The following is a 14,763-nucleotide window of genomic DNA, read 5'->3' on the forward strand; positions in this document are numbered from 1 at the left end:
GCCAGATGAGGGGCTAAGTTTGGAGGTGCTGCTGCTGATTGGGTGTGGGGTGGAGGGGGGGCAGGAGAAGGAGAGGAGCCCATGGTGGCCTCTAGGCTCCCTGCTTGAAAAGCTGGTGGTGACAGGGTTAGGACTGCACCAGGTCCAGGGGACGTCCAGGTGGTGGGGGCATTATAAGGACAGTCACTGAGGAAACTCCTGTCCCTTCTCCTTCACCCTGGTGAAGGGGGTGGGGGGTGGGGGGCCTGATCGGATCCAGAGGCTGGAGATGCGTGCCGATGGCTCTGTGGTGCCACGTGGGGCGTGGGCCAGAGGGGCAGACGGTGTTCCCGCCTGTATAATGGGGGGCAGTGGGTGGAACGACCGGCGGGGCAGTGGAGGCGAGGACATCTCCACCCCTCACTCACCAGCTCTCCCTGCTTTCCAGCGGTCAGGGTGAGCCCCTGCCACTCCCGGCAGCCCTCTGTCATCTCCGACGCATCTGCCGCCGAAGGCGACCGGTCATCCACGCCAAGCGACATCAACTCCCCTCGACACCGGACGCACTCCCTCTGCAACGTAAGGCCAGCAGCAGCAGGGCCTGGGCCCTGGGCCCTGCCCGGAAACCAAATCGAGGGGGCGGGGGTGGGGGTGGGGCGAAGACACACCCGCTGTTTCCTCTCGTCTCCCCAGGGAGCATTCTGGCGAAGGCATTTCCTGTTCTGTTCTTTCCTTTTGCAAGAAGAGATGGATGTGGGGACAGAAAGAAATGAGGCCTGGTGGTTCCTTGTGGCTGGGAGGGCAAGGCCATCCAGAGGAAGATGGGCGTGGGTCGGCCACAGGGTCCGAGCAGCCCGGGCCCCCCTCTGGTGGGCTGCGTCTGGGGCCGTGGGCTTCTCCTCCCAGACCGTACCTTCCAGAGCCCAGGACCTCACCATTGATTGCCCTGTAGAGCCAGCTCTTGGTCCTTCATCCAGAAATGAGCCGGATTTTGTTTGACTTTCCAGGAGTTTTTGCACATTTTGCCTCTGGAGAGGATTCTGGTGAATTTGGTCTAAATTTGTTTGCTTTTCTTATCTAATCAGAGAGGCGCAGGTCCAGAGCCACCTAACCCTTGATTGCTGGTGGAGCAGGCAGGCTGCCCAGGAGTGAGGGGGTGAACAAAGGCGGGTGGGTCAGGCGTCTAAGGACAGGGGTGCCCCACGCTAAGGCTCTAACGTGAAACATGGGGGTCAGGGTGCAGGGGCCACTTGTCATATCTGTTCCTTCGTAGGGTTGATAACAGAGGGCTCCCTTGCCGTGTCCTGAAGACACAGCAGTCCGGTCTTCAAGTGCACAGAAGGCTTTCTCCAAAACTAGTTAATGGTGTTTTATTAACCAGCGAGATGGATAGTCAAAGAACTGAGGTGGACAGAGAGGGAAAGCGACAGAATAACCATGACTTGCCGGTGGGGTGATTGTCTACCTGGAAAACCTCTAGACAATTACCTGAAGAGCTGTTAGGCTCATGATGAGAAGCACATAATAGTACCGGTCAGATATCAGTTGACCAAAATCAATGATTTTTCTGTGTATGAGTAATCATAATGGAAGCATTTTTTTTTTTTTTTTTTTTACAAATCTACAATGAAAAGCACTTACAAAAATAGCTAAGACAAAATGTGAAATAGTTGCCTCAGCCTAGTGATGTGGGCAACAAGGCACTGTGGGCCAGGGCCTGGCACAGTCACACCAGGATGGGGAGAAGGTCGCTTCAGGGCTGGGATTCTTTTTCAACTGGGGCTTATAGGAAGCGGTCTCTTCTCTAGTTCCCCGGATAGAAACCTGGTGACAAAGGCTGTCCTGACAGGACCAAGGCAAGGAAGGTGGGCCAATAGAGGGGCCTCTGATGTTACCCTCTTGTTCTGAGGGACAACTGCTGAATTACACCTCTGGGCAGCAGTGGCCTTTATTCTTGGTGTAAGCCAGACACCCTGTAGTAGCTGAGCACACATGAGAACACCTTCCCAAGGGCCGTATTTTGTCTTCCCATAGTGGGCCTGAGGGGGATTTGACAGTCGAATTGCTGCTGGAAAATTCATTCTGCCAAGAGGGTTCTTTAAAGGCCTCTTGCATTGCCTTTGGCTGGGCCCTAGCCTTTTGCCCAACTTAGCCTTGGTACATATCTGCTGCTTCAGGCATATTTATTCCCAACTCACTTTACACAGGGCCCAGCTGCCAGGAAATGGGTGCTTTGGTAAGCCAGTCATCTACACGTAGGCATCGCAGTGGGCACTGGCCTCATTCTCTTCCCCATGAACTTGGCAAAGATGGCCCTACCCAGGGCCAACCTATAGGTACTATTTGCAAATCATGAGATGGGGCTAAAAACTAAACTACCATTTGTTCCATCCCTACCCCCCCTCAACTGCCTTCATCCCCCCATCTCAACAGATGTGCACACAGGTAAGCCAGGAAGAGCCTGAAGATAGCGCCAGGTAATAACCCTCCTTTCTCAGACATTTGGCCTGGTACCAGCAAGAACTGCCTGGCCTGGAATAAGGACCTCCTCATCCTTTCATGCTCTAGCCACTTATTTAGAGCAGAGGTGGGGACTCAGCACAGAGGCGGGAGGAGGATGGACATTGGCTCAGGTGACAAATGCTTTGTTTCTCACGTTTTGCCTGTAATTCTGGGAATAACCACTAGGGGTCTCCCTGGTAATGACTTGTGATCCTGTGCTCTGTTTTACCCACCTCCCCCCCGCATCCCAGATTGGTTCTGGGATGTGGTGTGGGCTTTTGCTCGCCCACAGGAAGGAGCACTAGACCAGGAAGAAGCAGATGGTCTCAAATTTGAGTTGTAGCTCTGGTTTTAATTAGCTCTACAATGTTGGACTGTCTGGAACCTCTCTGTGTATCTATAAATCAGGCTAATGAGCCCTGTCTGCTCCTCCACAAAATAAGAGATTCATTGTGGTGTTTGTGGGGGAAATTAGAGGCTGCATATTTCTCCTAAGTCTTCCTGTCCCCAAATTCTTTTTGTGTTTTTTCTATAAAATTATATCTCTTTATGAAAAGCACCAAGTATAACCAACTCCCAGCTCTAACTCAATGGACCAGCTGGGACAGGAACTTAGAGGCCTTTGAGTAACTGATTCATTGGTCAGAGGGTGTTAGGGGTTAAGAGGCCAGAGCAGGCAGGCGAGCACCACGGGGCCTCTGGCCAGGACTCCTGGTCCAGGCAGCATCTCCATGAACCACACGTGCCATCACTGAGCCATTTGGAAGTGTCTGCTTCAGAGGTGGAGGGTGGATTCCCAGGACAGAGGCAGGGGGGTCCCTAAGGGATGGCTTCCTCCCATGGAAGACCCCACACTTCGGGCCACCTCTGCTCTCATGTGTTGTGTGCTTCCGCTGTTTCATCTTCCTCTTCTCCTTTGGCTACAGGGAGACAGTCCCGGGCCGGTTCAGAAGAACCTGCACAATCCCATTGTACAGGTAGGTGTGCCTTCTCTGGCTAACCCACCTTGACTGTGACTTCACCCTAGTTCCCCTGGGCCCTTAGGACCCTCACTTTCATACTTGGGCACCCAGACCAGAGAGGCACCCACTACCTGAGCCACACATGGGGTGGTGCCTGAGCCAGGCTCAGCACCTGGCTCTCTGGACCTACTAAGTGCAGAGCCCACATCCTCTGAGCTGCCCTGGTGAGTGTTTACTCCCGCAGCCAAAGTCTGATGACCCTGGCCCTGGGCTTTTTGGGTCCTTTGCTGCAGGAAACTTTAAAATTCGTTTTAACATTCCAATACTCCATCCTCAGAGTGAGGAAGGGGCTGTAGGAAGGGAAATAACATGAATGTGAGAGTCAGAAGGGATCTCTGAGATCAGCGCTCTAGTCCTGAGGTTCCCACGTGCTGGTCTCTGTTTTACTCGGCTGTATCAGGGTCCATCAGCGATGATTTCCTAATGCAGATTCCTAGGCCCTTCACCCGAAATAGTCTGACCCACCAGGTCGGGGTGAGGCCTGGAATTCAAGTAATTCTGATGTGTTTTGGGAACCATTAGTCTAGTCTAACCTCCACCTTTTCAGGGGATAACACCAACCTGCGTCTTTGTATAAAGCTCTTGATGGTTTGTCGAGCTCTCCTCCAGGCACCGCCCCAGCCCCATAGTTACCTCCTCCTCCTTGTCCTCATCATTCTTGTTAATAATGCCCAGTCACAGGCAAGAAAACTGGACTCAGAGAGGCTGGGGGCCATGGGTAGTGACATAATCAGGATTAGAATCCAAGCCCCTGACTCCCTTGTTCCACTGGGGCCAGTCCTGCTTCTTGTCTAGAGCCTTAAGGTCCCGCGTCCTTGCTCCGGGCTGACATGAAGCTCAAGGGTCCTCCTCCTCCTCTTCGTCTTCCAGGCTCTCCTGTGCTCCCTTTACCGCGGTGAAGTTACACATTTGCTGCGGTGCCCCCGCAGGTAGGCCCTGTGGCTCCGTCATGGCCAAGGGCACGTGGGCGTCTACAAGCCCCCCTCCCCGGCGCAGGAAAGGTGTGAGCAAACCGGATTTAAATAATAATAGTACAGACCCCACCAGCAACAGTTGGGAATGCTTATCACGGGGCCAGGCGCTCTTCTAAGCGTTTTTATCCTCCCTTTGGCAACGTGCTCCTGGCTGTCTTGGAGAGGTCCTGGTATCCCCAGAGGTTCCCTAACTGGCCCGCGTCCACTCGCTGATCGAGGGGCAGACCCTGGCATCCTTAGGCTGCGTGCCCTCCAGCCCCTCCCCCGGCCATTCCCCCGTCCCTCCCTGGCTGCCCCCCAGCTCAGCCTGCCTCTCTTCTTCTCTCCTCTACGTCTGCCGTCTGGCCTCGACTCCTCAGTCACTAGAGGATCTTGAAGACCAAAAACGGAAAAAGAAGAAAGAGAAGATGGGATTCGGCTCCATCTCGCGCGTCTTTGCCAGAGGGAAGCAGCGGAAGTCCCTCGACCCTGGCCTCTTTGATGGTACCGCCCCTGATTATTACATAGAGGAGGACGCGGACTGGTGATACCCGCCTCCCTTCGCCCTCGGCCCGGCGGGCGGGTCTGTGCGTGTGGACGTGCGTGTGAGCGTGGGGTGCGCGGCTGGGTGTGCGTGGCGGTGCGGGTGCGCGCGAGCTTGCGCACGTGGGGGCGGGGGCGGCCGAGCCCCGCGCGCGTGGGCCCCTCCCCGCGGCGCCACCTCTGTAATTGATGTATATACTGCAACCGTGTGTGACCCTGTCAACCCTGTTGTCTTCCGAGCGATACAGTTGTGCTGTTAATCTGGGTTTGTTTTTGTTTTTTTCTATGTTTTTTTTTTCCTTTTTGTTGGGTTCGTTGGGTTGTGTTGTCTTTTTTTCTGTCCCTTCTCCCACCCTCCTCCTTTTTATGAAACTTGAAAACTTGAAGGACTGCTGTGTATTTGTAAATAACAAGACTGTTGTGCACTCCGTGCTTGTAACCGTCCGTCGTCCCAACTGCGACTTCTGGAGCCCGTCTCCCGCGAGGATGTGGTCTGGTGTTGATGTCCCCCCCCCCACCCCCACCCCGGTGTGAACGTCGGGGACCAGACCCTGTTCTCGGGGCGTGCCCAAGTCACTTTAACCCCACAACGCCATCGCCATCAGGGTAAGGTCCACTCTCCCCAGAGACTCGCGAGCCTGGCCAAGGGGCCCAGTCTTGGCTCGGTTTGTCAGAGGCCAAACAGGCTCTTTTTCACGGCCTGCCAGTTTTTAAATTGCGTTGCCGTTTCTTTCTTTACGGGGGGGATAAAAGAAAATTGTTCTGCTTAACTTATTTGCACAAATGCAAAGACTTATTCTAAATTATTACATAAATATCGGGATGTATATTTTTCCACGGGGCGGGTGGGAGGCGGGTTCTCTGTTGATGAGTCTGTTCTATGACCATGCTGCTGCCAGACAGTGCAAGGTAGAGTTGAGGGGCCAGAACCCAGGGACTTCTGGATTGTCAAAGCTTGCTTTTTTTCCCCCGTTCTTTCTTCTCTCTCCCCAGTTTTCCTGCCCCTGCATGGACATGCTCTCTGCCTTTCTTCCCACCTGTAGCGCTCTCTCTCGGCCTTTCTATACATATTTATTTATCTGAAATACAGAGCACTGACCTCAGGGAGCAGAGCGCCTGCTGTCATGGTCACCTCTTGGGTCTGTCTTTTGAGAGAGGCTGAGTACAAGGCGAGACAGCCAACTGCATAACCACAGGGTAGGACCACAGGGTTCCTCGGCCTGGGTGGGTTTCCCGGGGGGGGCCTGGAGCAGCACGCGTGCTTCCCTGCAGCTGTCTCTCTCCTCCTTGGTTGATTCTGCACGTTGGCCAGGCAGGTGTCCTTGCAGGAGGCACCTGTCTCAAAGGGAGGGCTCCTGGGGACATGGTGTCCAGCACCTGCGCCCCCACCCACCCCATTCTGGTCGATTCCTCCAGCCACACCTCAGGGGTCTGGGGATCCCTTGGGCCCAGTCCTTCAACTTGTCCCAGGACTCTGAGCCCGCTTGCCCCAGGAGAGAAGGGCTGGCAGGAACACCTGCCTGTTAGGGGAGCAGTATTGGCCCCAGGGAGGCCTCACCAGCAAAGGAACCGTGTGTGCATTTTAATGCCGGGTGATGGAGAACACGTGAGCTTCCAAGTCAGGGCCTCCCCAGGCCTAAGACTAGCTTTGCCTTTTCATTTGACCTGTGAATCCCCGCTCTGCGCCACCTTAACCACTAACAGCTCCGTTCACACACCCTCTCAACAACAGTAGTTGCGCTTTATGCTCTAACAGTAACGTTTTCAGCTCTTACCAAGAATCAGGATTTTTAAATGCTGGAGCATCTCTTATCAGAAGGGATAGGATATTTCATCCAAAGCCTCTAAAACAAACAGAAAAGCCCCAGTCGGCTGCTCCCTTTCCTTCTGACCTGAAGTGGGGGTTGGGAGGGAGTAGGCAGGTTACCTAATAAGGAGCTCTCTGGCTTCCTTTGGCGGAGCCCTTTCACCAAGCCTGGCGGTGAGTGAGCGCAGGCCGAGGCTGGCATCTTTCTCTACAGAGAGATATTTTAGGAAATACTTTTCTCCCCCATGAATTTTTTTCTTTCGGTTGATTTTTATTGTTTGCCCTTTATTTACAAGAAAATAAGATCGCAACCCCTCCTGGTAATGATTTAGTAGTTCCTTTTCATTTCAGTTTTTGTAAATTAGGAGATAATTCTAAGAGTTACTAAGGATGATTTATTTAAGAGAACTACGTCAAATAGCGAATGAGTTATGGGTAACATTAGATGAAAATAACCTTTCCCACGGGAAAGGTTTCTCGAAGGCATGGATGCAAATATAAAATATTAAAAAAAAATCTAAATAAAGCTTATTTTAAAATATGCTCGAATTCTATGTTATTTGATTGTTTCTATCTCACTCTGGGTGGGAGGCAAAGCCTGGCATGACCTGCTCCTTGGAATTTCAAGGCTGGGTCCTGATGGGGTGATGGGAGGGGCCGAGGAAAGCTGGCTGGATTCTGGGCCCGTGGAGGGGCTAAGGCCGGGGTGGCCTCCCAGAAGCACCTCGTCTTTGCCACCCCGACTGTAATTTGGAGGAGCTGTCAGCATCCAGGGCTACTTGTGGTTCTAATGCAGCACCTCCGAGCCTGGCACCCTGACCCTGCGTTCTCCAGCCCAGTGGCCCCAGTCAGCTTTCATCTGCTTCCTTCTCCCCCTGCGCTCCTTCCAAAGGCCCAGGGGGGACCCTCTGAGTTTGGGACATGTTACTTCCTGCAGACCTCAGTGGGCCTCTGCATTGTCCCGACTTTCCACCTTCCCTGGGGCCTGAGAGGAGCTTGAGAGAAATTAAAGGAGCCACAGGGCTTCCCTGATGAAGCCAGAGTGGGCCAGGCTTTTCCGAGCCCCAGGAGAGCCCCTAGATGCAAAGCCAGGCCTCCCCAGGTGAAACTGCACAGTATGGCCTGAGAAGAGACCACCTGGAAACCCCAGTCCCTGATCACAGCCAGAATCTCTGTCTCCCAACCTAAGAGCAAGTCCTCTCGAGCAGTAAGAATGATGGAAGGCTGGCCCTTTAAAACACCCCTTTCATTTCTGCTAGAAGGCGGCTCAAAGCACCACGATGGACAGACCACGCTCGGGACTGCGGGGAACTTAGGGGCAGCCACCCCAGCAGCTCTCAACCTGGCCACGCAATAGAATCACCTGTAGAACTTCCCCCCCAAAATGACCAGTGCCAGGTACTCCATCTCTGAATCAGTATGTGGCTATACCTTCTCTGGTGCAGCCAGGAGAGAGAGCCACGAGGCTCATCTGAGGAGGGCAAGTCACATGTGCCACAGCTGCCCTCTCCCTGGTCTCATGCAGCTGTCGCTAATCCAAGAGCCCTTCCCACCCAGCCCAAAGCGGCTTCTCATTTCTTCACTAGACAGAGCCTTAGCCAGCCACTGCCCACCAGTCAGAGTTGGCATACAGGAACAAAGCCTGTCTGCCTTCCCAGACGAGCCTAACCCACTACGCTGAACAGATAGGGAAAACTCAGGCCCAGAGAGGAGCAAGTCGGCCACAATCCTCACTGTCGCTCCTCTAGTCCCATGCCTTCTCCAGGGCCAGGCCACACCGCCTCCCTTGTTAATCTTCTCTAGACCATGCCCCAAATAGTCCAACTTCAAGTGGCGCCTCTTGTAGTCAGAAATTGGAGGAGGGCTGCTTGGGCCTCCGGGGCCAGTGGACAGCTGCACAAGTTGTGTACTGCATCACCCAACTGTTCACTCAGCTGTGTGAACAGTGCCCTGAGCTGCATAGTGCACAACCCATGTGGCTCTTGCACCCAGGCCAGCAGGCTCCCACAGGCGTAACCTAATAATAGTAATAACAAGAATAATATCTAACATTTGTTAGGCACTTACCATGGGCCAGGGTCCGTGCTGCGCACTTGTCGTGTATTAACTCAGTTAACCCTCCAGCAGCTCCACGGTGGATGAGAAACCTGAGGCAGAGCAGATCGTCTGGGGTCAAGGCGCTAGGAAACAGTAGAACTGGGCTTCCAGTCTAGCAAGACTGCAGTGCCCGCGACCCGCTCCTCCCTCCGGGCAGCGAGGGGCCAGGACCCAGCACGTGGGCATCTCCAGTGCCTCCACGGGGCCCCACTCCCACCCTCGGCAAAGCCACCAGCCACTTCTTGCACGTCCTTGCTTTTGTGACTGAGTCTATTTCTTTAGCCTTTTACGTCCAGAAAACCCACTCCCAGAGAGGAACTGGCGAGGGTCAGAGTAGGAAGGAGCTGCGGTCCTGGTACCAGCTCTCCTCCTTGGGCGGAGAACCGCCTCTGCTTGCCCGGCTGTAGAACCCTCACTGTACCACGGCTGCAGCTTCCTGAGGTGGGGGGGTCCCCTGCTGGCCACAGGATAAGTCCGGGGGGGTCCCAGCAGCCACCCCACACGAGCACCCCAAGGCTATTGAGCTGCTGTGTGTGTCACTCAACCTGGGCTCCGCAGGAATCCAGGTGTAAGGGGGCTGCATCAGATGGGGTCATCAGCCTTGTGACAGTATGAGTTTAAAAAGATCGGAATTCCTGTCGTGGCGCAGTGGTTAACGAATCCGACTAGGAACCATGAGGTTGCGGGTTCAGTCCCTGCTCAGTGGGTTAACGATCCGGCGTTGCCGTGAGCTGTGGTGTAGGTTGCAGACGCGGCTCAGATCCCACGTTGCTGTGGCTCTGGTGTAGGCCGGTGGCTACAGCTCCAATTAGACCCCTAGCCTGGGAACCTCCGTATGCCGCGGGATCGGCCCAAGAAATAGCTAAAAAGACAAAAAAAAAAAAAAAAAAAAAAATCCATGGACCCTCTCACCAGAAGCCTGCAGTTCCTCCCAAACGCCCTACTCCTGGCCCATCTCCTCAGAACAAACGGCTCTTAAGCTTTTTCAACTCAGAGCCCACCCGGTGGAGCAGAACGTGCCACATTCTCCTACCTCCCACCTGTTCCCTGCTTTTCCGTGGAACCTGGTGCTAATAAAGAATCAAGAGGGGGAGTTCCCGTTGTGGCTCAGTGGGTTAAGGACCTGACCTAGTCTCCGTGAGGATGCACATTTGATCCCTGGTCTCGCTCAGTGGGTTAAGGATCTGGTGTTGCTGCAAGCTGTGGCATAGGTCGCAGATGAGGCTCAGATCTGGTGTTGCCGTGCCTGTGGCATAGGCTGGCAGCTGCAGCTCTGATTCGACCCCTAGCCTATGCCCTTAAAAAAAAAAAAAAAAAAAAAAAAAAGGAAATACCTATAACTTTATCTTATAAAAGGGTAGGTTCATCATTTTATATTATAAAACGATTGCCCTTTAAACTTAAAAATAACTTAGGGGAGTTCCCGTCGTGGCGCAGTGGTTAATGAATCCGACTAGGAACCATGAGGTTACGGGTTCGGTCCCTGCCCTTGCTCAGTGGGTTAACGATCTGACGTTGCTGTGAGCTGTGGTATAGGTTGCAGATGTGGCTCGGATCCCGCGTTGCTGTGGCTCTGGAGTAGGCTAGTGGCTACAGCTCTGATTCGACCCCTAGCCTGGGAACCTCCATATGCCACGGGAACGGCCCAAGAAATAGCAAAAAGACAAAATAAACAAATAAATAAATAAAAATAACTTAGGGATTTGATCTTGACTGTACATTAGAAGTTTAAATATCAAAGTCATAGCACGTCACCATGAAGTGTCATTGTACAGGCAGACAGTGTATGGCTTGATGGCAACAGGGATGTGGAGAACTCATACCTGAGCCATACTTGTGTGATGTCTTAAAGCCAAGGTACCAAAAAGCATGCAAATAAGCAGCCCTGCACCCCCCTCCCCAACAAACTGAACCCACGAGTAAATTATCCCAAGAGGATGGATCTTTAAGAAGCAAGAATAGAAACTGAAAACCTTGACCTTTCCGTCCTGAAAAGGACAGCCCTTCCTGTTCCCCAGCATCTGCCCGGGGAAGCGGTGCGACGTTAGGCCAGGTGTAGCAGCCATGCTTCTCCATCAGCCCAGGGCAAACCAGCTGGCTCTCGTTGGCATTTCAGAGTTGCAGGCTTTGGAAATTGTTGATTGCTTTCTTAGTGGGTGACCAGTCAGTCAGGAGCAGTTAATGGCCCCAAAATGAGAATCTAAAATTGCATGCCTTGCTCCATCCGGTGGACCCTCGCAGCCCACCGATGGGGCCAGGCCATGCCGGGGTAATCGCACCAGCTCCAGCCCAGCATCTGATTCAAGCAAGTCATTCACCGTGTGCCTCAGGGTCCTCATCTCTGAAGTGGATGTGATGACCCCTTCCTCCCTGTGGGCTCAGAAATCCAAGCTGAACGTGTTTTGGAGCCAGGAAGGCACTGGCTTCCCGGCCTGCCTGCGTTCTCTGGGATTTGAGCGGATTTAAGTTCAACCAGAGGTTGGAAAAAGGTGTGGAAGCAGCTTGGCAGGCATCTTGAGCCTAAAGGTGAATTGAGCACAGCGTGGCCTCAGCAGTGAAATCAGGGCATCGGTCCCTGTGGACCCGACAACCCCGCAGCTGTGCGCACAGCCCTCAGAGTCCAAACTCCTCTCCACTGTGGCTTTGTGAGGGAATCCAGGCTTCTCTGCCTTGGGACAGGGAGGGTTTGACCCCTTTATCCCTAGAATTCACCAGCTCTGAAAACTTGTTCTCGAGTTTAGAGACTGTGTGCTCTCTGCCGTGGTGAGCACACAGAAATTCAGACTGTGGAAAGCACTCAGGCTGCCCAGGGCTGCGTTCTTGAGCAGAAGCCCCGTGGGTCACCCAGGAGTGGCTCATTTATAAGGAGCCTGGTCTGGTGGTGAGGAGGACTCTGAGGTCTTTGCAGATACTCGCTCGTATAATCTAAGAACCCTCTGAGAGAGACTGTTATTGTCCCCATTTTACATATGAACAAACCAAGGCACAGAGAGATGAAGTTCTTGCCCAAAGTCACACAGCCAGGAAGAGACAGAACCCAGATGCAACCCCAGCAGGCTGGCTCCAGACTCCATATTATCTACACAGTCTATGATCAGCCACTGGCCCCCAAGATCTCCCCCAGGGACAACTGAGCAAAAAGAAGCTTCAGAGAACTTAAGGAAGCCTCGCTAGCCAAGCCCTGTCCAGGCTAGCTCTTTGGGACTCAGTTTCTCCACTCAATAGAAGAAGAGGCTGGAATAGGCAAGGGTTTGCACACTGTGTTCCACGGAACCCTTGGAGGTTCCTCAGAGGTCTCTCAAGAAGAGGTGGCCACAGCTAGTGAAAGAACGAGCAGACACCTTTTGTCGGAAGCTCCTCTTATCTGTTACACACTGGACCTCCATGCAGGAGCCCATTCGAAGGATCCCATGATAGAAAAAAAAAAAAAGTGAGCAAGAGAGAAAGAAAATGAGAGGTTTCAGAACCACACATAGATCAGGAGCTGTCAAACCTGACCAAGCCTTGGCGTTCTCATCGTGGTGCAGTGGTTAACGAATCCAACTAGGAACCATGAGGTTGCAGGTTCGATCCTGACCTTGCTCAGTGGGTTAAGGATCTGGCGTTGCCGTGAGCTGTGGTGTGGGTCGAAGATGAAGCTCGGATCCCGTGTTGCTGAGGCTCTGGCGTAGGCCGGTGGCTACAGCTCTGATTCGACCCCTAGCCTGGGAACCTCCATATGCCGAGGGAGCGGCTCAAGAAGAAGGCAGGAAAAAAAAAAAAAAAAAAAAAACCACCTGACCAAGCCTTGAGTCTTGAGGGTACAGATTCCCAGGCTCCACCCCTACCTACTGCATTAGAAGGTCTGGGGTTGAGCCTCCGGGATCCTAGCTAGCTCCCCACTGTGGGCCCAGTTGCAGGAGGTCCACACGGGGCAATGGCCGAGGGTGGCATCCTGCCCATGGGTTTTAGCACAGGCTTGCCATTAGGAAGTGTCCCCAAGGGTCTGTCTTAAGGTAGGTTTAGGCCACTTTCCCCAGCCCAGCTCCAGGGTCCCCCGGTGAGGTAGAAAGCCAAGGGGACTGGCAGGGCTGCGTATCTACTGCCTCCCAGGCAGACCCGGAGCCCCCAGCAGCATCCCTGTTAGAGTCACAGAGGGGGTCCCTGCTTTTCCAAGAGGCACAGAGCCAGGAAGCAGTGGAGCAGGACTCACACGCGGGTAAATCCCAGGTTCTGAGCATGGCAGCTACCATCTCTGACCTCACCCGACCTGTGGGCTGACAGAGGCTTCTGCCAAGCACTGGGTGGAGCTGCCGGCCTTGGCTGGGAGCCAGTGGTGCCCCATGGACACAGGATGATGAGCCTTAAATTGGGAGCGAGGCAGCTCGAGCCATGCTTGGGGTGGAGCTGCTGCCGTGGGGCCCAGCAGGGCTCTGGCCAGACCCTGCCCTCAGGTCCCTGAGGAGGCCTGCCCTTCCCTGTTCCAGAAGCCCCACCACACTCAGCCCAGCCCAGTCAGGAGCCCCAAGCCTGGCTCTAGACTCTCAGTTCCCAGACTGGCTGAGGACTCCCTGTGTGACCACAGGCAAGTCGGTCTCCCTCTCTGGCCCCCTTGGAAACAGACCAGGGCAGCAGTTCCCACCTGTATGTAGCCTGTGGAGTCTTCTGCGTCCTGGGCGACCTCTCCCACCACACTACCCTGGAGCCCAAAGCTCCCGTTTACTTATCTCGTTTACTTATCTCGTGGATACGACTTCATTTGCACAAAGGTTCTGCAACACAAAAGCAGTGTGGAGTCAGGTCTGCGCTGAGTTCCCTCTAAGGTCCTCCAGGACAAAAAGAGGCACAGCTGCCTCAGGCCGCCTCCTGCCCCAGGGGCACCCCCAGACTTCCCTGCTCCCCTTCCTCCCCACCAGAGGGATGGTGCAAGCCCCCTTCCCCCCCAACCCTGGCAGAGCAGGGAAGTGGGGGCCACTCACAGGCCCCCCAACTTCCAAAGGCCTTTGAGCCGCAGTGAGACTTTACTGAACAATGCCGCTCCCAGGTCACGGCCCTGTACAGTTTACAAAGCAGACTAGGGTCAAGGTTAAGCTGTAGACTCTGGGCAGACTCTCTGGGTTCAAACCTCAGTCCCGATACCCACAAACAAGAACCTAACCGGGCTGTGCCTCAGTTTTCCCACCTGTACACTGGGGACAATAAGCTATGGTCAGAGTAGCTGCAAATGAGTGACTCTACAGAAAAGGCTTAGCTCCAATGGCAATAAATGTTCACCTGGATGTTGATGACAGTGGTGACGGTGACAACAATAATCTCAGCCTCTCACCAGGCAGAGCAGATTCCTTTGTACAAATGCCAAGACTGGCCCAGGTTAGTTCAGCAACTTACCCCTGCTGCCAGGGCCAGCGCAGGTCTGAGGCCGGAGGGCGTGAGGGTCTTAGAGTCGAGGGGCTTTGGTGGCCTCCTGCCCACTCCTCTTATCACAGCCAAGCTGGGCATTCATGGCTGAGCCACTTCTGGAACCCAAGGCTGCTGACTCCCAAGCCAGGGCTCAGAGCTGCTGCACACCTCAAGATTCAGCTGGGGGCGGGGGGTGGGGGGAGGGGGAATCCCTGCGTAAAGAATTTTTAGAAACAACGCCTAGTATCGCCAACATGAACATTGGCTTGTTGAGACTCTAGCAAGTTCTACAGTGAAGAAAAAAATTTCACTTCTTCCCACCTCGTGTTTCCCAAACTTAACTGACCACAGAGCCAGGCCTTTTAATGGAGTTCATGGGGTGCTCTGTGGGGGACACGGGATGGACGACTCCTTTGGCCCCCTTCAGTCTGTGCTTGGAGATGCTGAGTCAGCGACTCTTGGGCAACCTCTGAGCAGCCTC

The 14,763-nt window shown here is 53.9% G+C and overlaps 1 protein-coding gene and 1 long non-coding RNA gene across 6 annotated transcripts in view; one reads left to right on the forward strand and one right to left on the reverse strand.

Annotated features, from left to right (window-relative positions):
* Positions 1-14,763, forward strand: part of KAZN (kazrin, periplakin interacting protein) — a 1,160,468-nt gene that overhangs the window by 1,096,626 nt on the left and 49,079 nt on the right. For 4 of the 5 annotated variants that reach the window (XM_084962915.1, XM_021097563.2, XM_003481972.5 and 1 more), the window contains 3 exons: positions 428-558; positions 3,408-3,458; positions 4,837-4,960. In XM_084962915.1, coding sequence (XP_084819041.1) covers positions 428-558; positions 3,408-3,458; positions 4,837-4,960 — 306 coding nt within the window. Of the gene's footprint in view, positions 1-427; positions 559-3,407; positions 3,459-4,836; positions 7,348-14,763 lie in introns of those variants that run through there. The other variant, XM_084962916.1, reaches the window with a different exon arrangement.
* Positions 5,829-14,763, reverse strand: part of LOC106510624 (uncharacterized) — a 34,819-nt gene continuing 25,884 nt past the window's right edge. Inside the window, exon 3 of the long non-coding RNA XR_002345415.2 lies at positions 5,829-8,953. This is a non-coding gene — a long non-coding RNA (uncharacterized LOC106510624). The remainder of the gene's footprint in view (positions 8,954-14,763) is intronic.

This window comes from Sus scrofa, chromosome 6 (genome assembly GCF_054392235.1).
Source record: "Sus scrofa isolate SSC_HxYL_T2T_F1_AM1 chromosome 6, Sscrofa_HxYL_maternal_Yorkshire_Landrace_v2.0, whole genome shotgun sequence".
In the NCBI taxonomy this organism is placed as follows: domain Eukaryota; kingdom Metazoa; phylum Chordata; class Mammalia; order Artiodactyla; family Suidae; genus Sus; species Sus scrofa.